The following is a 25,710-nucleotide window of genomic DNA, read 5'->3' as shown; positions in this document are numbered from 1 at the left end:
TTTTTAACCTATCTCCATATATTTTTTTTCCATCACCACTTTCCCCTATGAACCGTTGATCATTTCCCCTATGAACCGTTGATCATTTATATGATCTAGATTTAACCCAAAAAAAAGTATAGTCGGAATGTGGTAAATTAGTAAATATCTAAATTGAAAATTACAAAGAATAGTAATTTGATCTTCATATATAGAGTAAGAAACAGTAAACTTAGATAGAAAATGTTATTGTGTTGCTATAAATAGAGTTCCTTCTTAAAAACAGTAACCTTATTCATTCTCATACGCCCTAATCTATTGCGTTCATCTGAGACCTAAACTGTTATTATGGTCTTCATCCGTCAAAGTACATGACTGGGGTGGAACTAGACAAGCGTATGATTAGAGTTATCTCTCCAACAACAATTAATAGTCAGGGTCTATTGACTTTTTGAGAAATCACAGGGTCAGCTGACCCCGATAAAAGACTTTGGCTCTGCCACTTGTACGTAATGAAAGACTAAATAATGAGTACAATACATATAGAATTAATTTTGAAAGAAATAATATTACAAAATCAACCTTACAGTTAGAATTTACCATGGTAATAAAACATAAGGACACAAGTCACAGCACAAAGAACGTATACCGAAGGTATTATACATATACACGACAGAAGTCATCGAAGCGCTTACAAGTTATGGTTTTGATTATTGACTCTTGATATCTTACGTGCAATGGTTTTACAGTTGGTCCTTTGATTTCCTTATGTGCATGAGTTAGAGGCTCACGAGCACTGAGAGGAGATTGTTCACCTTTAAAAAAAACAACGTGTCGTTTGTCGTGGAAAATATGACATACTAGTATGACGTTTGTCCAAATAAACTATGAGGTGGAAGAGGACGAGCTAGGTCTTTACCCAAAAGAGCTAATCTGTCGATCGTATGCATTTATATCTAGATCGCTTTACAAATCATCGTAGAAATAAATTCGGGTGTCGTCGAATAAATAAATAAATAAATTGGGTGCCTATTTTTCATAGTGCCACCTAGTTTTTCTAGGATGGTCTAGTTTGCCTATTTTCATCATGTTGTAGGAATATAGAAGTAATGCCTATTATTGCTTTATGAAGAATATAGAGCTATAAGAGAATATGAAAGCGACATGATGATTTACCTTAACAGAGTGGCTCTTTGTGTTAAAACTTAAACATAACTCAATGTGTTCCTAATTGCCGGGGTCATGATACCCCGGGTATCTCAAGACATCGATTAATCAGCCGCTCGCGTGGCCCACGGTACATGAGCTGGTATAAGCCCGAACGTCCAAGGCCCAGCTAGGCCATGTGGACCTAGGCCAAGAACTGAGTCAGGGGTTAGCCACGATCTCTTCCCTCTGCCTTCACCACACGTCGTTGAAAGCTCTAGTTTGGTTTTGGTGAATTGATGAAACCCTAAGTGCTAACCTGGTTTATCAAGTGATCATGAGATATGTAGCATACTCCAAGTTGCGAAGTAAACAAAGATCATAGCATGATGAAGATGATGACATGGTGATGATCAAGTGCTTGGACTTGGAAAGAAGAAAGAGAAAAACAAAAAGCTCAAGGCAAAGGTATAAACCATATGAGCTATTTTTTTTAGTGATCAAAACACTTAGAGAGTGTGATCATATTTATGTTTGATAGCCGTACTATTAAGAGGGGTGAAACTCATGTCGGAATGCGGTTATCAAAGTGCCATTAGATGCTCTAACTCATGCATATGCATTTAGGATCTAGTGGAGAACTAACACCCTTGAAAATATGCTAACACGTGTGCACAAGGTGATACACTTGGTGGTTGGTATATTTGAGCAAGGGTGAATAATATAGAGTCAAAAATGTGTTAGTTGCGCTGGTTATAGGGTGACCGGACGCGCCCGGTATGGTGACCGGACACGTCCGGTATTTGGCGATGAACTCAGCGACCGGACGCGTTCGATCGCCACACCGGACACGTCCGGTGTGAATCAACAAACGCAGTGTTCGGCAGAACAGTTGATCGGACGCTAGCAGAGTCCAGTCCGGTGTGACCGGACGCGTCCGGTCGAGCGTGGATGCTTACTGTACTCGACCGGACGCTGAGGCTCAGCGTCCGGTCAGTTTATAATAGACACGTCCGGTCGCCCCTAGGGGCTTACTGGACTCGATCGGACGCAGCGGCTCAGCGTCCGGTCATTTATTTTTGTGCGTCCGGTATGAGCGTCCGATCGTCGGCAGAATGGGCAGCAACTGCTATGTTGGTTTGAACTGGACACGTGGCAGTCTGGGAGCTACCGGACATGTCCGGTAGTCCGATCGGACGTGTCCGGTATTCATGGTCGGAGCGTTCGGTGCTGCGTCCGGTGCATTCTGACCGGAGCGTCCGGTCGATGCGCAGTCAGCCAAATAATTGAGCCAACGGCTCTATCTCGTAGGGGCTTCTATTTAAGCCCCATGGCCGGTTGAAGCTCACACTCTTGGCCATTTGCATTGACATAGCAACCTTGTGAGCTTAGCCAAAGCCCTCCCACTCATCTCCATCATTGATTCATCATCTTTTGTAAGATTGAGAGAGAATCCAAGTGTATTGCTTGAGTGTTTGCATCTAGAGGCACTTGTTGTTCGTGTTTCGCTGCGGGTTTCGCTTGTTACTCTTGGTGGTTGTCGCCACCTAGACGACTTGGAGCTGCGAGGATCGTTGAGCGGAGGGTGGTGATTGTCTCCGGCTCTGATCGTAGTGATTGTGAGGGGTTCTTGACCTTTCCTTGATGGAGAGCCAAAAGGTACTCTAGTGGATTGCTCGTGGCTTATGTGATCCTTATCTTGTGTTGGTTGTGCGGCACCCTATTGAGGGTTTAGCGTGTGAAGCCAATTAGCGCGTGAACCTCCAAGTGAGTGAATCGTCACAACGAGGACTAGCTTGCCGGCAAACAAGTGAACCTCGGTAAAAATCATTGTGTTCATCATTGATTCCGAGGTGATTGATCTTCATTGTTATTCATCCTTATGATTGATTGGTTTCTTCATCTATATGGCGGTATAACTTTCTTGATCACTCTCTTTACTTTACCGCAAACTAGTTGACAAGCTCTTTAATGTAGCTAGTTGTGAAAGCTTGCTTACTTGGTTGGTGTGGCTCTTTAGTTAGCCTTTGAGAGCACACTAACATAGGGTAGTATCATAGCTATTGTGTGAATAGACACTATCTAAACTAGAATTGTGGTAGGTGGCTTGCATTTTGAGTAGGCTAGCGCAACACTTGCTTCGCCTCATAATTGTCTAACTATTTTGTTAAGTGTTGTTGTAGAAATTTTTATTAGGCTATTCACTCCCCCTTTGGCCATTAGGACCTTTTCAACCGTGCAACTCCTCACGACCTCTCCTCCGTCCTGACCCCTGGGGGAACGGGGAGATATCGAGCCCTGTCAAGCACGGCTGCTCTGACAAGAGAAGGCACGCCGCACTAACCCTGCAAGGACCGAGAGGACATCAGCCCGATCAGACGCTATCCCTGCACCATGCAGCATAGACAAGACAACACCGCCGAACGGTGACGGCCACTATGGAGATCCACCGTCTAAATAGAGCCCGACGAGACAGATATACGACCCTACCCACTACAGGATGAGGACCACGATGGCGGCCTTGACTTTTGGGGCCATCCAAGCCAACAAAGGCCACGACCCCGGAGCTCGGCATGGGGCGTTTGTTATCAGGGATTCTGATGGTGATGTTGTGTCGTTAGGCAAAGGCAAAGTGAATCATCTACTGGGGGCTTTCCAAGCTGAGATTATTGCATGTTTACATGGGCTTGAGGAGGCTGCAACTGCATGACTACAATAAGTAATTTGATCCTAGAAACAGATGCTCTACAGGTCAAGCATGCTTTCTATTCAAATGACTATGGCCGTGTTCGGCTGGCTTTAAGCCGGCTGGCTGGCTGGCCAGCCAACTCACGAAATCACTGTTCACGTCCTGTCAGAACAGTATTTTTCTCTCACAACAATCAGCCGGAACAATATTTTTCAGTCCTGCCGAACAGGCGGATTGATTTTAGAGATGAAGTTTATGGTACAAGTAAATTTTCATTGGTTCAAATGTGATTTTGTCCCTAGAGAATGTAATAGAGTAGCTCATGTAATAGCTGCTAGTGGGTATGAATGTGAGAAAGGGTTTGAGCAAATCATGAGCTCTCTCCCGGCGCACATCAATGTAGGGTCTTTTTGGCACGGCTTATGCCGGCTTCGGCTTCATCTATTTTGCGTAAATCGAGGCACTGTAGCGTGAAGCTGTTTTGTAAGCCGGGGTTAAAATGAACTAGAAGCCGGAAAAAGCCAGTTTTTCTGGCTTCATCGGCTTTGGCTTCACCGGTGAAGCTGTTTTGGATGAGCCGTGCCAAAGGGGGCCGTAATAGTCGCTGATGATTTGTCAGTTCCTGAGTAATACATTCCTACCCAGCTTAAAAAAAATTAACTGCTAATTTTTTTTGCTAATGGGTCCAAACATGTCCTAAGTCACTTAAAAGCTTAAACGACACCATTAAAAATTCCATGCAAAAACCATTTTGGAGACGTAGCCATTCATTCTTTCCCTTAAATAACCTCGTTGAACCTTATTTTCAAACTTTTGTTAGTGTATAAACGATGCCGACCATTAAAAAAATGTGTGCCCATGGTTTGGTAGCATTGTTAATGAGTTTTTATTTTGAACACCGGTAGCATATTTCAAAATGTAGAGTATACTCTCGTATTTAATTTTTTTTGGCAAAATAGCCGAATTCGTCCCTGAACTATCGTGCTGGGCTCAATTTCGTCCCTCAACTACGAAAACGTTCGATTCAGTCCCTGAACTATCGTACTAGGCTCAATTTCATCCCTCAACTACGAAAACGTCCGATTCAGTCCCTGAACTATCGTGCTGGGCTCAATTTCGTCCCCCAACTATAAAACCGTCCGATTCAGTCCCTGAACTATTGTGCTGGGCTCAATTTCAAATTCAACACAGTTGCTTTTTTATTTTTAAATCTAACCGGTTAATATACTGCTAAAACTTGGTTTGTTTTTTTTTCTGAGCATCTTAAAGACCTCAAATTAAAAAAAAAAACTCAAAACTAGAACGTTGTAGATCTCATCGAGAACTACAATTTTTATTTATAAAGTATCTCCATTTGACCCCATATACGAGAGATACGATTTTTCCAATGCGATAAGCACGTGTACGCGATAAAATCGTATCTCTCATATATGTGGTCAAATGGAGATACTTTATATATGAAAATTGTAGTTCTTGATGAGATCTATAACGTTCTAGTTTTAAGTTTTTTTAATTTGAGGTCTTTAAGATGCTCAGAAAAAAAAACCAAGTTTTAGCAGTATATTAACCTGGTTAGATTTAAAAATAAAAAAGCAACTGTGTTAAATTTGAAATTGAGCCCAGCACGATAGTTCAGGGACTGAATCGGACGGTTTTATAGTTAAGGGACGAAATTGAGTCCAGTACGATAGTTCAGGGACTGAATCGGACGTTTTCGTAGTTGAGGGACGAAATTGAGCCCAGTACGATGGTTCAGGGACTGAATCGGACGTTTTCGTAGTTGAGGGACGAAATTGAGCCCAGCACGATAGTTCAGGGACGAATTCGGCTATTTTGCCATTTTTTTTCGTGCTCCATGCCTCCATTCAAAGTCTACTGACCTGGACATGGCCCACTCCACAGGCCGCAGCAATTGTCTTGCTTTCGCACAACTCACAAGTGACAGGCTGTGCCGGACGCGACCCCAAATTCGAAATTGGCCAACGTCTCGCCGCCTCCGCTCCCCATTTCAAACCGAAAACCCATCTCGCTGACCCCTCCCCCTTCCGCCGTATCTCCGATCCACCGCCGCCGCCGCCTCCCCTGCCCAGGCGCCGGAAGTCCACCTCGGGCTCCAGCCTCCAGCACACCCGCGATGCATCTGGACGGCGTCGACGACAAGCTCGGCAGCGGCAGATGCGCCCCCTCCCCCGCGCGCTTTGAGCTGCATGAGGATCCTTCCTTCTGGAAGGACAACAATGTGCAGGTAGAGCTTTATCCGCCTCGATGCGAGCTGCGTTCTCCCCTTCCATCCAGCCATCGTTTCTCCTAACCTAGCGGGAGTGCTATAGTCTAAGCTCGCTCGGGTCGCTCCTCGCGCGGGACTGCGCCCGCGAGCATTTCATCGAGCACGTGTATGTTTATGGTCGCTTCTGTTCCAATCTGCAGGTTGTGATCCGTATCCGACCGCTGAGCGGCAGTGAGGTATCGCTGCAGGGGCAGAAGCGGTGCGTCAGGCAGGATAGTAGCCAGAGCCTTACCTGGATTGGACACCCCGAGTCCCGGTTCACTTTCGATCTTGTCACTGACGAACATGTCACGCAGGTGTTCTTGCTGCTCTCGATTCTCAGTTTAGCATTCGTCCCTCTTTCCTTCTGCTGACTTATTTTCGTGCTAATTGTGCAAAATGGGTAACTTCTCCTTTCGTGTTGTTCAGGAGGACATGTTCAAGGTTGCTGGGGTGCCCATGGTGGAGAACTGCATAGCTGGCTATAACAGCTGCATGTTTGCTTACGGGCAGGTAAACTGCAGGTTTCACTTGCTGGTTGCTGCTGTAAATACTCAAGTTTTAAGATTGCATTATTCTGTGTTTACCTTTCACTTTCAACGCTTATGCTTACAAAATTATCTGCTTCTGCTAGACTGGAAGCGGAAAAACACATACAATGCTTGGTGACATAGAAAACGGAACACGGAGGAACAATGTGAATTGTGGCATAACTCCTCGAGTGTTTGAGCATCTCTTTACCAGGATCCAAAAGGCAAGGCTCGAAGATCTGTTGCTTTCTGGATGACTAATTTTGGCTGACATGACATGTTACTGTTCTTAGCTAAATGTATTCATTACGGTTTGCAGGAAAAGGAATTAAGGAGAGATGAAAAGCTCAGGTTTACTTGTAAATGCTCTTTTTTGGAGATTTATAATGAGCAGATTCTGGATCTGCTCAACCCAAATTCTGTAAACTTGCAGGTAATTCATGCACGGATTCTGTTGTAATTATACAGATCTTTATTGGTTTTGCATGCCTTATGTTCAGGTTATGCATAGACTACCATACCTCGTGTTAATTTCATGATCCCTGCTTTTTCTTTGTTGCATCTTTTTTATGTGCTGTTAGCAAATGTCTATATTTCGAGATATACAAATACATTATTCAGACCATAAGCTGATTAACTCTAGTTTGATTCTTTTAGATAAGGGAGGATGCCAGAAAGGGTATCCATGTTGAGAGTTTGACAGAGCATGAAATCTCCAATGCTCGAGAAGCGCTGCAACAACTTATTGAGGTTGATTGATAGAATAATTTCATATTTTTTTTGCCTTTTATGCTGAGGTTTGTCTATGTAGTTGGGATTGTTGGAAGCCTGAATCCCTTTTACCTGTTCAAATGGAATCAAGTTTGCACAATTTTCTGGTTCCTAAATTTAAGGTTCAGTGCATGACTCGAACCTTAATATACATTCTTCATTTCTTTTCAGGGAGCAGCAAACAGAAAGGTAGCAGCCACCAATATGAACCGAGCAAGTAGCCGTTCTCATAGTGTTTTCACCTGCCTTATAGAAAGTAAGGTACATGAGACAAATATTCTCCAGAGCTGTTACTGGTTTGTAATAAGTTCTCATTGTGGGTCTCTAGTTTCAAGGTGTCATAGTGGCATCATATATGCAATCTTATTATTGTTGGTTATGACACATACATATTGCCCTTACTTTCTCCTGAAATTAATTATTCAGTGGGAGTCACAAGGTATCAATCACCACCGCTTTTCTCGACTCAACCTTGTTGACCTTGCGGGCTCAGAAAGGTAACTTGCATAAGTAACATCACATATAATCATCTGATACGACTATAATAGATTTTCAGTGTGACCACTTTTCAATGCCTTTCACTCTCCTATTTAGCATGCATGACTTCTGCCTTGCAGGCAAAAGAGCTCAGGTGCTGAAGGGGAGCGATTGAAGGAAGCTACCAACATCAACAAATCACTCTCAACTTTGGGGTTAGTTGATTATCTTCTAATAATACCACAAACTGTGGAAAATCTTTTGAAATTTGTTATAAACTTAGCACGCTGAGTCAGATTCAAGTCACAGCATTACATATTTTGTAACTATTTTGGTCCATGGCATTCTTGCAGACTTGTCATTACGAACCTAATTGCTGTGTCAAACAAAAAGTCACAGCATGTTCCGTACAGAGATTCAAAATTAACATTCCTCCTCCAGGTAATATCGACAACTGATGCAGTAAAGTTGCTCATGTTGTAAGTTGGCATCTAGGGAGCTATTATATGATTACAAAGTTTTTAGACGTGAGTTTGCATTTCCTTTGCTGATAAAAGATTTGGTTATGCCTTTTCTCTGCTTTCCAGGATTCCCTTGGAGGAAATTCAAAAACGACCATAATTGCAAACATAAGCCCATCCAGCTGGTAGACTCCTAATCATGATTGTTCTATTCAACTGCCCTTTTATTTGAAGCTTCCATTCCATTTTGAAAGTTACACATTTGATGTTTCTCATTTTCTATCCAGTTGTGCTGCTGAGACATTAAGCACATTGAAATTCGCGCAACGAGCTAAATACATAAGGAATAACGTAAGCAACCTGCGCACATTGATTAGCATACCACCTTTATTTTGTGCAAGCATCAGCTGACTATTACTTTTTGTAGGCTATAATTAATGAGGATGCTTCTGGTGATGTTCTTAGCATGCGCTTGCAGATCCAGAACCTTAAGGTATATATGAGTTTATACTTTACCAGATATTTACTGTATATTGGAGGCAATTGCCCAAATATTCTTATTGGATAAACATTTGTAATGTGTAGTTTATCATACATCTTAAAACTTATCTACTTTTGCAGAAAGTAATCAGCCGTTTGCAAGGACAATTAGGTTCTGATAAAACAGAAGGCATAGCCTCCCATGGGTTTGTCTGTGAGTCCCCTAGCACATTCAAATGGGATCAAGGTCATGGCATGTTCACTCCACTTACTTTTGATAAAAGGGCTACACAGGTATCCATAGCTGTTCTTGCTTGTAGAACTTGATGTGCTTGCAGGCTACTTACACTATTTTGTTGTTACCTTGTGTTCAGAGGAACAATTACGATGCTGCCCTTGTCGCTGCTTTTAGGAGGGAACAAGAGAAGGAAGCACAATTGAAGGCAATGATAGATGCAAAGCAGATTGCTGAACAGCTGGTCTGTAGTTCTTCATGATTTTGCATCTCTACCTTCAAAGCACTTAAAGCAAAAATATACACGGATAGTCATGTGTTTGCTGATTTTAATATTCTGTTCCTACACAGGCAGCTCAAAAGACCGAAGAGGTAAGAAGTTTCAAGATGAGGCTTAAGTTTCGTGAAGAACGGATCAAAAGACTGGAGCAAGTTGCTTCAGGGAAATTATCTGCTGAAGCACATCTTTTGCAAGAGAAGGAAAACCTTGTAAAGGAATTAGAGGTCCTGCGGGGTCAATTAGATCGTAATCCAGAAATTACAAAATTTGCAATGGAGAATCTTCAATTAAAGGAAGAGCTACGAAGGTTAGCATTACTGTCTATACTATGGTGCTCTTTAAATGGTTGTGGACTCATTTTTTTCTTGTGTGATTGTTGGTAAAGAATAACTGATTCTTGAATAGATTATTGTTTGCAATAGCTGTTTCCAGATGTCCAGTTATTTTTAATGTTCTGTTAACCTTACCAGTCACTTCTACTTTGTTGAATATTTTGTTATGTGATACAACTCATTTTTTTGTATGTGACTGATGGCAAGGAGTAACTGATTCTTGAATATTTTATTGTCTGAAATAAACTTTATGGTCTGTGCTTTAGTTTATCTGCTCGGAGTTTAGTTGGAATTTTAATGGCCTTTTATTGTTACTTGCAAAAATCAGGTTGCAGTCATTTGTTGATGAAGGTGAACGAGAAATGATGCATGAGCAAATCATTGTTTTACAAGATAAGGTATTGCATTGCGAACTCATCTGGATCCTGTTTGGGGTGGACTCTAATGATGTGAATATGGTACTTCATTGAAGTAGTGAGCTTACTTAATAATTTGATTCGCAGCTGCTTGAGGCTGAAAGGCTATGCAGCCTACCCCAACTTGCTTGGGACTGAAATGCTATGTTGTTGTTGTTGTTGTTGCAGCTACTTGAGGCTCTTGACTGGAAGCTTATGCATGAGAAGGAACCTATCAACAAGGTTTGCTTATAACTATATGAAAAAAATCTGAATTAAGGATGCTAATCCCTAACTATATGCAAAAAAAATGGTTATATTTACTTCATGGAATTATCCATGCTTAACTTGACTTATATTTATAAAAACTTATGTAGGGCCTCTCATTATTCGGGGAGTCAGCTGGTGATGAGGAAAATGAGTTTCTTCGTTTGCAGGTTGGTGTAAACATACTACTGCGACATATAAAACTCTTATTGTACCTTTGTTTATATAAGTATGTTACTATGTTTATTCATTTGTGGCTGTAACTACTTTATGATTTTGTACTGCAGGCTATTCAAAATCAGAGAGAAATTGAGTCGTTGCGTAAAAAATTGACTTTCTGCCTTGAAGCAAAAGAGAATCTTGAAATGTATACATTTTGTCCTACCTTGGCATGCTCTTACTAGGTTTATTACTATTAATCAATATGTTTCCTTCTTCCATAGTCTATTGAGATATTTATGCTTTTAGAGATGGCTAATAATACTGCCCGTGACTCCAAATGGTAAGTTGTTTAGGACATGGACATGGTTTCCAATATGACACTTTGACTTGTAATTTTGAAAAGTATACAATTCTAAATAGATAGAGAAAGCTATATATTATGAAAGTATTTTTCATGATGAATATAGTAACATCAACCTTGTTGTCAATCAATGTAACTTTTCATATATTGAAGGACTATAAGTGTTTGACCCTCTAAAATCCTAAAATGTTCTACATTTATTGGAGGGAGTAGTGTATTTAGTCCTTGTATGTTACACAAAACAGGTTAATTGAAATTCTGAAACACATGTGGCTGTTATTTTCAAGTTTCGTCTCCTTTCTGCTATGCTGCCTTCGATCCGCTCATATGCCACATTACCGGCTATAGCATTTCTCTTTTGCTTCAAAGCTTGTGTGGTAACGTGAACGAGCGTTCATAATGCTTGAAAAATCCCAATGAGTAGATCATTTATTAAATCATTTGGTTTCACTTCTCCACACTGACATTATTGTTGATTGTTCCCTATGAATTCCACCCAATGTTTGTTCCCAGTTTCTCTAGGCATTATAATCATGCTTATGCGTGTACGGAACTTTCAGTTTCCATGCTATCAGCTACTGTTCTGATGCCATTGCCTGATATATCAAACAATGTGCAGGCATGTCAATGAGTTGACCACAGAATTGGAGCTTACAAAGAAAAACGATAACACAGATAAAGAGTTCAAGGCTGCCCAGCTCCAGGAGCAAGGAGAGGCAGATTTACATAACTTGTCTGATGCTCAGATGGAACTTAAGACTTTGGTTGATGCAATAGCTTCTGCAAGTCAACGGGAAGCAGAAGCTCATGAAACTGCGATTGGTTTGGCCAAAGAGAATGAAGAATTGAGGATGCAGCTTAAGGTTTTGTTTGAGGATCACAAGAGATTGGTTGAACTCTATGAAAACGCTGTTGTCAATGTTGAAGCAAATCAAGATCGAAACCCTGTGAACGAAGATCTGCTGAATGCCCAACCAGCAGCCACATCAGATTTGCATGCACATAACTCATCCAATGTGGCAGAGGAGTCTAAGATAGTAGATGAACAATGCACCAAGGAGGACAATTTATCAAGAATTACATCTGTTGAATTGCGTCTTCAGCTGGAGGAGATGCATGAGGAAAATGATAGACTTATGGGTTTGTATGAGAAAGCTATGCAGGAAAGAGATGAATTCAAACGGAAGATTTTAGAGCAAAGCGACTCTGAAGCTGTAAAGGAGATTCAATTGGACGAGAAAGATGTTGAAATGAGTGAAGCAGCTGAGAATCCTGAAGTGAAAAATGTTCATGACTCCACAATTTTAGCTTTGAAAGAAGTGCTGCAGATTGTTCGGAGTAAGCTGGAGCTTGTCCAAGATAAGGTTGTGTCTGCTCAGGATGCAGTTAAATATTTTAAGGTACTCGAAATGGCTAGTGGTAAGGCCGAAGAACTTTCTGCAAGAATTGAGCTTCAGCGTCTAGGCGCACAGCATGGTCAGGAAGACATCACTGTCCTGAAGTCTGTGCTGTCAGAATCACAGGAGAAGAAAAATGCTTTTGAAGACAAGTATTTCTTGCCTGCAGCATCATGTTGGAACTTGGTTTTGAAGACCAAAAGTCTTTCAGAGTCCAAGTTCGATGCCAGCCTTGAATCAATGAATCAGAAGAAAGAACAGTTGAATCATCTCCAAACTCGCAAAATCGAACTATCTGCCGCAAGAACAAGAGCACGTGAATCTGAAACTGAGTTGAGAAGCAAAATTGATGGCCTTAAAGTGAAACTTCGCTCTTATGAAGCTCAAAGAAAGGAGGAAGAAAAGGTCCTGTTTGCTATTGATAACCTGGATATTTCCACTGCACCAATGCATAAACCCAAGAAATATGGCAAGGCAACCGACCTGCTGAAATTCGAGGAGGATCGGATGAAGCTTTTGTGTGAACTACAGAATGCCCGCGAACAGCTCTCCATGGTACAAAAGGAAATAAAAAACATGAATAAATTTGATTATATTGATTGTGAGATTTCAGTCCTTGAAGCAGAAATAGAGGATTCCTGCCTCTCCATACTGGAAGCTGACATTGAGAAGTTTGTCCGTGACAACACGTTGACAGAGATTTGGGAGGGTAGGGCAAAGGACATGGAGGCCTTTCTGGTTGAGTACCAGGACTGTGTTTTCCAAGTCAACTTGAAAGAGGAAGAGATCAATGTGTGTAATGAGTCCTTGCAGTATCAAGCCAGGGAGTTGGACGAACTTCAGTCGAAGCTAAATAAGGCGATGCAGGAGCTGGGTGAGCTTCTGCAAGACAGAAGATGCTTAACTGCTTGCAGTCTGGATGAACCCATGCTGTCCGTTGGTGAAAAGGTGGCAACAGATCTTGAGGTTGTCCGGATTCATGTCGATGAAGCTAAGCAGCTTTTGCTTCTCGACAATCAAGCTAATCTGTGAATCTGCGCAGCTAGTTTCAGGTTCCTTTATTTAAAGATGCGATGATTGACAGGCTAGTCTGTCTTGGTTTCATCTGTTCAGATCCTTCGTAGCAAGACATCAGAGATGGGATGCTGCTACATGTAATTTGCTTCATCAGATGGAAACTACCTGAAGCCAAATCTGCTGATTTTTTTCTTCGGTAGATCACCTATCTTCTGGTGGTCTTGCTTCAAGTCATCAATAGGTCCTGTACGCTACTGTTTCCGATCCGATTTCTTCTCTGGTGTACACTTCAAGATGGAGGACAAACAAATTCGACTTAGGCTTCTGTAACTCTCTAAACTGATAGCAACCAGTGGATGGACTTGTATCATAACTTATTAATCTGAGCCAGGGTGGATGCTTTTACACTAGTGCAAAAACGCTGCACTCCAGTTTCTTGTAGAAAATTTCGTCCTGATCTTGACCTTATACCTACCGGCCTGCCGGGTGAAGAATAGCGACAACGTGAAGAGTATGAACAGTGTGCCAGGTTTGTAGCGACCCTGGATTCGAAGCCTGTTCGTTTGGCTGTGGCTCGTCGTAAACGATCTTAAATATCCAGTCGGAACAGTATTTTTCTCTCACACAAACCAGCCAGCAGTAATTCTTCACGAACCAGCAACGATACGAACCAGACAACCGAACAGGCTGTCTGTCGCCTTCGTCTTAGTGGTCGGTTTCTTTGCTTTTTTATGTGATTGATTGATTTTCTGTTTGTGTAGTATGAACTCCTCTGGAAGCTTCTTCAGTTCTTGGCCCGTTGCTTATTTTGCTTCTTGTCCTTTCTTCCGTTCCTCGAAATTTAATCATTTGATGAACAGCTGAAGAAGAACAAAGAGCAATGGCCAGCTGGCATTTTACCATTGTTTTAAGCGCGACAACCAAGTGGCGCAACCCTGTAGGCTGTAGCCCCCCAGCTCTACTGTACCCTGTAGACCACAACCACCACCGTTTGACCCAATCAATGAAAATCAGTAAATCAATCACGCAACATGACGGATACCACCATCCAAACCAGCACATCATCATCCATCCACACCAAAATCCTGTCACGGAGAAAAACCGCGAATGCTTAGCGGCAACGCGTTCGGCCGTCAGCTTCGTCCATCATCAGAGATTCAGAATCACCAGGCGTCCAGGCCGCGCACGAGCGCTCGTGCTTAGCCGGAGCCAGCACGCAGCAGACTCGGACTCCACCCGTCCGCGGTGGGCACGCGACGGCGCCCTCGGGTGTCCCCATCGCGTCCTGCGTTCCGACGTCACAAAACCAGCCGTGTCTCGACAAAATTGTGCAAAATCTTTCGTGTGTTTGCAGAGTTGCGGTCACCATCCGGCGAACGGGAGCGATAAATACGTCACGGGTGGAAGAAAATTGGGGATTGATTTTTTCCTCTCCTTCCTGGCGGGGGAGACGCGGAGCAGCCGCAGCCGCGAGCAACAAAAGGAAGCCGATGCCACGCACGCCATCGCCGCCTCTATCCCCTCGTCCTCGTCCTCGTCCTCTCCCTCTCTCTGTCTCTCGCTCTCCCCCACCACCACCAACCATAAACACCTCCATCTCTAATATCACTCCATCCGAGAGCACAGAGCAGGGTATCTTCTTTTTAAGATTCTTGGCTGGGCTGGGTGTTAACGAACGCAGCCCAGCCGGTGGCACCTGTCCGGGGCGCACCAAGGACAAGGACTCCAAGAAAGAATCATCGGCGGCAGGTTCGCGATCGGGAGCGGAGCGGGGCGCATGCGCGAGTACCGGTACGGCGAGGACGAGCATGAGCCCCAGCCGGGGTGCGGGGAGGGGGCGGGGCAGGCGGCGGCGAACTGCGCGGCGGTGTGCTGCTGCTGCCCGCTGGCGCTGCTCGACGTCCTGCTGCTCGTCACCGTCCGGCTCCCCGCGGGCGTCATGCGGCGGGTGAGGAGGAGGCGCCACCGCCACCGCGGCCGGGGAGGTGCCGGAGCCGGAGCCAACAGGAAGAAGCCGGCCTCCACGGCGGCGGCCGCGGCGGCGCCCGCGTCGCCATCGGGAAGCAGCGGCAAGGCGATGATCGGCGCGGCCTCGTCGACGCTAGATATCGAGGAGGAGGAGGCGCGCGGGGAGGCAGAGTCGGCGGCAGCGGCGTCGGAGCTGGAGCGCGAGATCATGAGCTCCCACTTCTACGGCGCCGGCTTCTGGCGCAGTGTCTCCTCCAGGTCCAGCTCCTCCTCCATGCGCTACCAATAGCAGCGTGTTCTTCCTCATTCTTGCAGTGTTCTTGCGTAATCAGCGCATGAGTTCTTGGAGTTCCCGCCGTTCTTGGTGATGTTGTGCCAGACTGCCAATCAGTGCAGCATGCATGGCGACAGGAGCAGAAGCCTTCGGCATCGTACAAAGTGACCGTGCACTTGTTCTGGATCGACACGTGCGAAACTGGCCCGTGTGGATTGAATTATTGTATTGCACTACTGCTAGCCATGGTTCAGCTGTTCGGCTTGTCTTGAGTATGGACCACGCCGGCAGCTGCAGGCCGCTTGGGATGGAGAAGCGAAAGGGATCAGTGATTGAGATTTTCATATTTTTTTTTTGTCCCTGTGGGAGCAGCAAATGCTGAAACTTCAAACTTGTGTCCAAACGATCTATTAGTATTATTGATTGAGAGGCCGATCGACAACAAATGAACAAACAGATCACTGTTCATGATGCAGTGCTTTTTCGGCCATCTGCGTGCCTTTTGTTATGTGTACGAGCTCTCCGTCATTATCTTCATCGTGTAGCCTGTAGCGGACCGCCCCGTTTGGACTTTGCATATTTCTCGTGGCGTCCATCGCCGGCCGGACTCGTTCATTCGATCCGGAAGATCCTACCAATCCCCTCCTCTCTCGTAGAATAATGCTCGGTTTGATCGCACAGCTAATTGTTACCCTGCTGGCTCATTTGGATCTAAACAGATTTTAGCTGATAGTCTAACTAGATTTGTAGAAAATACATGCAACATGTGTATGTCCAAACAAATTTATTATGAAAATAGATTCAACCATCTATCTAATGATAGTAATTATGTACCATAAGAGTTATTAATATTTTTTGTATAAAATTAGTCAAAGTTATTTTTCGGGGAGTGAAAATGACAGTTAGTTAGGGACAAAGAAAGTAGTTTATTGTTAGCTAATACCCAATGTAACTAACAACTATTTCATAATTAGCTCATTTGGATCTAAACATATTTAGTTAATAGTCTAGCTAATTGTTAGCTAATACCTAACTAACAACTATTTTCTTTTGTATCTACACAGATTTAGCTAATAATTAACTATTGTTAGCTAATAATTAACTGTTATTAGTTGGTTTAGTTCAACTAGTGAAATAGTTTTTAGTTGGATATTTCACTAGTTGAACTAAACCACCTAATAACAGTTAATAATTAGCTAGCTAATACTAGGTTCAACTATTAACTAACTATAAATAGCTAATGAATCTTAATAGAGCCTAATTAACAGTTGTGGAACTATCCTTTTGTAATCATTATAATTTTGATTTAAAAACAAAATTTGTTTTTTATTTGTTTGATTAGAGCATCTCCAGGAGTTTCCGGAGCATCTAGATTTTATTAGTAGAATTAAAAAAAAATCTGCTCTCCCACAACTCCCTATCTCAGCTCTCAATCTTTCCGCACTTTGAAAAATCGATTTAATCGCACGGAAATGTATGCGTAGCAAACCTCCAACTAGTTAATTTAGACTGATTTTTAGCTTCAGGTAATAACTAGCCTAGCTAATCAAACAGACCCTTATAGCAGTACATTTATATTTTACTTTTGCATTTTCGCCAACATATAGAAACCAAATTATTACTTTTTAATTTTTCAATGATACTTACTCACTCCATACCGGTACTTCAAGTCGTTTTGGGCAGCGACACGGTCTACAAAACATAACTTTGACTTCTTATTTCTATAAAAATATTTATTGGAACGTGATATATGTATATTTTTATGAAGGTACTTTTCAAGACAAATCTATTCATATGGTTTTCATCTTTTCAAACTCAACGACTTAAAAGTTATTCATGATTTATATTCCTAATGTTTGACCCAAACCTTGTCCAAACAACTTGAATTGCCAGTATGGAAGGAGTATATATTTTCTACAATGTATATTGACTATTTATTTTGGTACTTTTTGTTTTGAATTCACGTGGACATCAATCTATTAATTCTTTATAGTCTCTTAGTATTCAAATTTTTGCTTAGGTATTTTTGTTTTCGAACTCAGAAAAAATCAACTCTATTTTTATTATTCTAAATTAATTTTTATTAATTGTATTAGAACATATTCTTTGATTTAATCTAAGCTGATAGATTATCATAAAATTCAATTGTACATATTCTTCTTTTATTAATCTTGTATAATCTAGATCCACTTAAGGAAGTGGGCTCCTCTAAACATTGTAACACTATTGTGTAGATTTCTTTTTCTGTTCCTTTTATTAATCTCATAATTGTTTAGATTCGGCAAAAGTACAACTGCTTTTAACACTGTTGTATCTCGATGGCCTCATTCGGCTTACCCCATATCCGGCTTGTTCGGCTTCTTTTTTAGCCGGAACAATATTTTTCTCTCACAACATTTCAGCCATAATAGTGTTTTTCAACCAATTTCAGCCAAGATTTAGCAAGCCGAATGGGGCCATAATGTCTGTTTGATACATACGACTACTTATTAGTTGGGGTTAAATATTAGTCGAATTAGCTATGATTGGCTAGCTAATTGACTAACAACTAGTTATAGACTTGACTAAAAATATAATCCACCTATTAGCCCTCCTATTTAAATGAATACAAGAAACAAATTTTAGCTAATTTTTAGCTAGCTAGCAATTATTAACCCGTATCCAAACCGGCCCAGTATATATTCGACCTGTTCACTGGTTGGTTTCTGGACTGATAAGCATGACTGATGCTGTTTATTATGAGAGAAAAATACAGTTGGCTGGCTGATAAGCACTAGCTGAAACCAATAAGCGAACAGACTGATCGTAAATACCACTGGCTAGAACCTCCTCAAACTATTTTCAGCGAACCGTTACAACGTGGAATTACATTATTCTCGCTCTGTAAAAACTTGTTTGTTTGCCAAATAAAAGTCTGAACGGATTCTAGATTCAGAAGCACGAGCTGTTCGTAGTCACAATCTATTGGGAGCATTATACAGCTCCAGGTTGCTCCAGGACCAAATTATTGGGATCACTAATCCTCTCAGAGAAGCGTGCAGCGGTAACCATCGACTCCATATTCAACAATGTTTCCAATCAAACTGAGGCGGCTAAGACGCCTTCGCCAGGTCAAAGACAGCGATGAACGGCATCAGGACGGACCCTATCCAGAGCTTCCCGTCCTTCTCCTCCACTTCGCTGACGGCTCTCACCACCTCTCCCTTGGTGTCCTCCAGGATGTCGAGCACCTGGCCCTCGGGGCTGTACTTGATGATCACCGCGTGGAGCTTGCCACCGATCTGCATCAGGTAGTGGTACTTGGCGGGGATCGGGAGGCTGAGGAAAAACTTCCTCATCTTGACATGGCGGCTCATGAGCCGGGCGTACAGGCTTCGGCGGCAGTGGATCGCCACCCAGAATTCGCCCTTCTCATTCGTTCTCACATTGTCTGGGAATCCAGGCAAGATAGCGAATAGATCCACAGTGCCTGCCTTCTCACCTTTCAACCAGTATCTGCTCAACCTGTCTCAGAAGAACACAAATATAGAGATAAAGCTGAAATAAGAAAGCTTGAACCACATGTAAGAAAGAGAATACACACCTGCCACGCGATCCTTCACAGAAAACGAAGAATGAGCCATCCTTGCTCATGGACACACCATTGGGAAATTGGAGGTTGCGATGCAGTACTGTCGTTTCCTTTGTCTGTGGGTTATATTTCAAGAGTCTCCCAGAGGGATCCCCAGAGAAAACTAACTGCATAAAATTCCTGAAAATGAATGATTGCAAATTGAGGAGACACCAAGTTTTCCCAATATAACAGTGAAAAACAGAGTAATCTTATAAAATGGGGGGAAAATAGGTTGGGGCCTCCCCTGCTGATTTCGGTTAAAAAAACAGCGTAATGCCTAAGTCATAATAGTCACTAAAACAGGTGCTATACATCGAAGTAGAACGGTTGGAGAACCTTATATGACACCAGAACAAGTAAAAGTTACATCAGAGTAGGACTGTAACCCTCAAAGAAAGAATCGATCCATTTTAGGTGTTTATATTGTTCCTCAGTTTCTTCATTGTTTTGTAGGAAAGCATGTGACTGTACTCCCTGATGGGAAACATGCTGTGCTGAAGAGATCTGACAGATCATAGCATAATGTCTAATTTTTATATAAAAAAAGAATACACGTGAGAGGTGAGAATCTTTTATAGCACATAAATAAATGTCTGTTGCCACATCAATTAGGAGTCAAGATAAACACAGTAAAGTAATCCAAGCTGACGACCTTCTAATCCAGTGAGGGAGGGATGTTTCCGATCACCAACCAGGGGCGAATCTACGTGGAGTCGCCGGGGTCGCGTGACCCCGATGGTTTTCTACAAATCCATTATACGTGTATTTTTTTCACCAGCTATGACCCCGGTAAAAAAATACGATGACCCCGGCGGCCCAGCAACAATAACGCTATAGCAGCCCAACACAGCCCAAGAGAGAAGGCCGAAAGTCACGTACTCACGTTCGGTGGCTCGCCGTAGCCCACAGAAAGCCGAAACAATGCACGATTCTTCTCCCGTTGTCAGACCTTCCGGCTTCCGCCTTCGAAACGTCCATGTCGGCGCTCTCATCGCTGTTCCGTGATTGCAGCGTCGCTCGGTGTTGACGGCGACGGACGGGCGGACGGCCGCCGCCGCAGCTGCTCTCCGAGTACCCGTTTATTCAATCCTGCTCCATCAAGATTCTCCATTCCATCTCTTCTGGAGGTGCAGCGTTCCGTGATTGCAGCTGCTCTCGGTGTTGACGGCGACGGACAGGCGGACGGCCGCCGCCGCAGCTGCTCTCCGAGTATCCGTTTATTCAATCCTGCTCAAGTACGGAATATCCCCTATTCCCCTACAAGTATTCTACCGAGGTAACCGAAAATCCCTAATCCTATCTCAAAATTATTCTTTGCTCCCCAGTCTTGCAGGTTATGTTTTTTTTTTATTTTTTTCAGCGAAAGGCAATTTGCTTGCATTCCAACAAAGTAGATACTACTATACTAGTTACTGGAGAAGTGGAGAGTACGTTCGGGTTCATCTGTTCATCTTGCCAGCAAACATGTCATGTAAGTAAAATAGTAAATTAGTGACTTTTTAATCATAGTGTAGCTAATGCCTAACTGTGCACTCAATATCTACTTGTGTGTTTAATTTTCTTGATTGAATAATTTGGTAGGCAACCAAAGCACAATGGATCGTTTTTTGAAAAGGAAATCGAGTGATAATGAAAATGTTGATGGAGATGGAGGCACCTCCAGAAGAGATGGAATGGAGAATCTTGATGGAGGTACTTCAAGAAGAGATGACAGTGAGAATCTTGATAGAGGAACTTCCAGAAGAGATGCAAATGCAGCAAACACCAACTATACAACTCATCGTTCTTCACGAATCTCACGACATGAGGTAAATTTTGATGAGCTTCCATATGATCCAGCAGATAGAAGGAGAATTTCAGATTACATCGGTGAAAAGCTACAAAATGAGATAAGAAGGAAGTATTTGATTAGAGGTCCATTTAGACCACCACCTGGTTTTAATTATCCACAGAAAATCATAGCAGGCCATCCACGTCGGTTTAGAGCTGAATGGTACACAAAATATGATTGGCTTGAGTATAGTGAGAAGGTGGATAAATGCTTCTGTTTATACTGCTATTTATTCAGGGATAGCAATGAGGGCCAAGGTGGGAATGATGCATTTGCAAAAGATGGTTGGGATGGCTTTAACAAATTGGATAGGCTGCAAGATCATGTAGGCACCCGACCTAATAGTTTTCATAACACAACAGTCAAAAGATGTAACAATTTGATGAAGCCTGATCGATCCATTGCCAATGTCCTCGAGAACCAGAGAGATGTCAATAAAAAGGAGTATCTTATTAGATTGAATACTTCTATTGATGCTGTTCGATTCTTGTTGCATCAAGGTTTAGCTTTTCGTGGTCACGATGAATCAGAAACGTCCAAAAATAAGGGAAATTTCCGAGAGTTGGTGCGGCTTTTGGCAAAGCAAATTGAGAAAAACAAAAGGCTTATTTTGAGGAATGCTCAAATGGTGGCTGCAGACATCCAAAGAGATATTGCAAATTGTTTTGCTGATGTAAGAAAAAGAATGATTTATTGCTTTGGTTACATATAATATTATATCTGTCATAGAGTATTTATACAGATGTATTCAGGCTGGATGTATTAATGGTGTCTATATTTTTTCAGACCATAGTGAAATCAATTGTTGAAGAAATTGGTGGCGATGTGTTTTGTTTATTGGTAGATGAGTCAGCTGATGTTTCTGGCAAGGAGCAAATGGCAGTGGTTTTGAGGTATGTGGACAAGAGTGGGTTAATAAAAGAGAGACTTATTGGTATAGTTCATGTGAGCGAGACCTCGGCTTCATGTCTCAAATCTAGCATTGATATTCTATTTGGTAAGTATGGATTGAGCATAAAGCAAGTTAGAGGCCAAGGCTACGATGGAGCAAGTAACATGAGAGGCAAATTTAATGGTTTGAGAGCTTTAATCATGAGAGAAAATAGCTCTGCATATTATATTCACTGTTTTGCTCATCAATTGCAGTTAGTCATTGTTGCAGTGGCTAAAAAGAATGATGATATTAGTGATTTCTTTGACATGGTATCTCTATTGATTAATGTTGCTGGAGCCTCTTGCAAAAGGAAGGATATGATTCAAGAAAGTCAACAAGAGAGAGTTGCTAAAGCAATAGGCAGTGGACAACTTAGTACTGGAACGGGATTAAATCAAGAACAATCACTTCAAAGAGCCGGTGACACTCGTTGGTCCTCTCATTATAGAACTCTTCAAAGGATAAACAGTTTGTTCCCTGATGTTATTGAAGTGCTCCAATATGTTGAAAAAGAAGGTCCCACTGATGCCAAGAGACGTCAAGCCCGTGGTCTCATGGACTATCTCAAGGATTTTGACTTTGTGTTCCACTTGCAGTTAATGTTGCTTATATTGGGACATGCAAATTGTTTGTCACTGTCCTTACAAAGGAAGGATAAAGACATCTTAGAGGCTATGTCAGAGGTGCAGTTAACAAAACAGAAATTTCAGCAAATTAGAGATGATGGTTGGGATTCCGTACTAAGTTCTGTGCTATCTTTTTGTGAAAAACATGGCATCCCAAAGTTAGACATGGAACAAGAGTACATTGATAGGCACAAACCAAGGAAGAAGACCAACCGCACCAACTATCAACACTACAAATAGGATTGCTTGAACCCAGTTATTGATTTACAGCTTGCAGAATTTAATGACCGTTTCAACGAGGTAAATTCTGAATTGCTTACCAACATTGCTGCTTTTAGTCCAAAGAATTATTTTGATGCATTCAAAATTGAGAGTTTGATGGAATTGGCTAAGGCATATCCTGATGATTTTGATCCAAGGGACCTAGATGATCTTATTATTGAGCTTAATATTTACATCGACAATGTGCGAGCTGATGCTAGATTTGCCCAAGTGGCCACTATTTCTGAGCTCGGTAAACTGATGGTGGATACAAACAAAAATCTTTCTTTTCCTTTGGTATATCGGCTCCTCAAACTTGTGCTAGTTCTTCCTATTGCGACGGCGTCGGTGGAAAGGTGTTTCTCAGTAGTGAAAATTGTGAAGACGGACCTGCGAAACTGAATCGGCGATGGATTTATGAATGATTGTGTCATTTGCTTCGTTGAGCAAGAATTTCTTGATGCAATTCCAAATGATGATATCATAGTTCGTTTTCAGAATATGGATGATCGTACTCGCAGGGTGAAACTATAAGAGGTAATCACTTTTGTAAATAGTTTTTTTTGTCGGATTACGTTATTGTCACATTTATCCCTGTATGAATGCTTACTATTTATAGTATATTATTCCTTTTATGTATGGTGTTAGATTATTGTCAACTATAGTTATGGCTCTAAGTATAGTCCGACCCCAGCGACGATTTATCCTAGATTCGCCCCTGTCATCAACCCCATAGTCAGTACTAGGAATCAAGTGAGCATCCAACCAACCAAGCAAAGCAGAGGGGAGAGAGCGAGGGCATGGCATCACAGACCGTCTCTGGTAGTGGATGCTGGAGTCGGTGAAGTAGACGTTGCCCTCGTCGTCGAGGTCGAGGTCGTTGGTGAAGTTGAGGCGCACGCCCTCGGCCTCCGTTGCGAGCGGCGTGGCCAGCCCGCCCTCGGGGCCGACCTTGAGCAGGCCAAAGTAGGCGTCGGCGATGTACAGGTCCCCGGTCTTCTTATCGAAGCGGAGCCCGAGCGGTCTGCCGCAGATGTGCTCGTGGGGGAGGTACTCCAGCGGCGAGGCCTTGGGCCCGCCGCAGAGCTCCTGCGTCCAGCGCGGGGAGGCCGTCGCGAAGGGGACCCACCGCTCGCCGTCCCAGAAGACGACCCGGCCGTCGGCGACGCCCGTGTACGGCCCGCGGCCCTGCGGGTCGAAGGCGACGCTCTCGGGCCCCTGCACCTCGCCGCGGAACCGCACCTCGGCCTCGCGGAGCCGCTCCCGTTCGTCCGCGTGCGGCGGCATCTCGGCGGGATCGGGGAGTTCGACGAAGTGCGCCTCGAACCCCGGGAAGTCCACCATGCTGCCCGTCCGCAGCGGATCCGTGCCGCAGAACGCCGCCAGCGCCGCCACCAGAAGCGCAGCGGCCACCACCCCAGGCGACGCCATCCCGCTAGTCCGCTACCTCGCCCCCCTTTTCCTCTCCTCGCTCTCGCGGGGCTTCGCTTGGGTTTCTCCGCTGGGAATGGCACGACGCGCTCAGTGAGGAGGGATCACTACTTGGTCAAAATCATGTTAAGCCAAAATTTAGGCTTGTCAAAATCAATATCTACCAAAGTTAAGTAAAAAAATATAGGATACAATCGGTTGAGTGATGTAACAGTGGTAGAAAGCATTTTTTCATACAATTTAAGAAGCTAGAGACTTGTCAAACTTTAGCGAAGTATTGATATGCCAATTATTTAGTAATAAACCAAGTAATGACTAAAAATTTGGGCTTACATGATTTTAGTTAAAAAATTGAAAGTCAACCGATCGGAATTGGAAGCCGCTCGTTATATGCGAGTATCCGTTTCCTCCTGATATCGATACCCGTGCTGTATAGCTTTGTACATTTCGCGGCAGAAATTGGGCGCGCTGCGCACGGCCAACAAGGTCGCTCGCTGCCCCGTGTGCGCTCCGCACATGTCAACTACCCCATGGATCCTTCACATGCTTCCGCTTCCGCCCCTGCATCAGCATATCGTGTCGCCGGTCAGGCCTCCTTCAATTCGTGCGAGGTGGACGTGCTACCAACTAACAAGAATACAACGTCCAAGCATGTGTAAGACTACAATATGTTCTTCTAGAATCGAAAGATATAAGTAATTTTCAAAAAGGCACGTAGTTGGTTTAAACAAATAGGTCATAATATATGTTTATTTTGGAACGGATAGTGTAGGTTTTAAAAAAACCACGTAGTTGGTTTAAACAATTGGGTCCCTCTAAAGACGGAATTTTATTTTCTGTTCTGCATTTTTTTGACAAAATCCTTATATAATTCTTATAAAAACCTTGCATTCTAAAGGGCCTTTAAACTTTTCTTTAGATTAAAAAATAAAATATAGTTTTCTTTTTTATAAGGAGACACAAGCTCGGTAGTACACCCGAATGGAACAGTGTTAGAGAACAGTACTAGGATTGACATCAAGCTAATAAAAAGTTTCATGAGGACATGTGTCCCTCTCTGTTAGCTGCTAAGTCACAACAAGTGATAAATACTCATTTATCCTGTTCACTTGAACTTACCAACCATTTATTCCGGATCAGCTTATTCTTTCTCACAGAACACTATTGAATCAACCGAAACTAGCCAGCTTATGTACAAACCATCAGCCGAAAAGCGCAATTCTCGGAAATAGATATTTTCAAATTTAAGCAAATATATATAAATTATTATTATTTATAATATATAATCATATCATTATAAAATTAATATATTTTTATAATAAAATTATTTAAAAATATAAATATTATAAATATCTTTCATAAACTTAGTTATAAACTTAAAAAAATAACCAGCAAGAATCCTGGCTCTCAGGACCTCATGACGATATTACGAGACGAAAGGGGTACACCGACCTCATGACGATATTGAATCCCAGCTATCAGGACCTCGAGATGATATTCTTTTCGAGACGGAGGGAGTACATAAAC

General features: G+C 42.7%; 3 protein-coding genes and 1 pseudogene across 3 annotated transcripts; 3 read left to right on the top strand and 1 right to left on the bottom strand.

The window, feature by feature from the left end:
* The first annotated feature begins 5,784 nt into the window (after nt 1-5,784).
* On the top strand, nt 5,785-13,645 carry LOC136538040 (kinesin-like protein KIN-12G). The gene is made up of 21 exons (XM_066530025.1): nt 5,785-6,059; nt 6,242-6,397; nt 6,510-6,593; nt 6,715-6,834; nt 6,930-7,043; nt 7,268-7,360; nt 7,553-7,642; nt 7,808-7,878; nt 7,999-8,073; nt 8,212-8,299; nt 8,446-8,504; nt 8,607-8,670; nt 8,747-8,812; nt 8,941-9,093; nt 9,174-9,278; nt 9,386-9,621; nt 9,975-10,044; nt 10,231-10,284; nt 10,419-10,478; nt 10,596-10,675; nt 11,451-13,645. Exons 1-21 carry the CDS (start codon nt 5,949-5,951, stop codon nt 13,258-13,260), a joined length of 3,759 nt encoding a protein of 1,252 aa, XP_066386122.1. The 5' UTR covers nt 5,785-5,948; the 3' UTR covers nt 13,261-13,645.
* A 1,032-nt stretch (nt 13,646-14,677) lies between these two features.
* LOC136538039 (uncharacterized) lies at nt 14,678-15,977 on the top strand. The gene has a single exon (XM_066530024.1). It carries the CDS (start codon nt 15,023-15,025, stop codon nt 15,500-15,502), a length of 480 nt encoding a protein of 159 aa, XP_066386121.1. The 5' UTR covers nt 14,678-15,022; the 3' UTR covers nt 15,503-15,977.
* Nucleotides 15,978-18,274: 2,297 nt separating this feature from the next.
* LOC136518205 (protein STRICTOSIDINE SYNTHASE-LIKE 3-like) lies at nt 18,275-24,302 on the bottom strand. Its single transcript, XM_066511858.1, has 3 exons — nt 23,567-24,302; nt 19,071-19,238; nt 18,275-18,991 (listed from the first exon to the last, which is right to left on the bottom strand). Exons 1-3 carry the CDS (start codon nt 24,181-24,183, stop codon nt 18,580-18,582), a joined length of 1,197 nt encoding a protein of 398 aa, XP_066367955.1. The 5' UTR covers nt 24,184-24,302; the 3' UTR covers nt 18,275-18,579.
* On the top strand, nt 19,245-23,476 carry LOC136518197 (uncharacterized; annotated as a pseudogene).
* Nucleotides 24,303-25,710: the final 1,408 nt, after the last annotated feature.

Source organism: Miscanthus floridulus, chromosome 2, assembly GCF_019320115.1.
Source record: "Miscanthus floridulus cultivar M001 chromosome 2, ASM1932011v1, whole genome shotgun sequence".
Lineage (NCBI taxonomy): Eukaryota > Viridiplantae > Streptophyta > Magnoliopsida > Poales > Poaceae > Miscanthus > Miscanthus floridulus.
The sequence above is the reverse complement of the archived record's forward strand: the minus strand, read 5'-3'. Positions and strand labels throughout refer to the sequence as shown.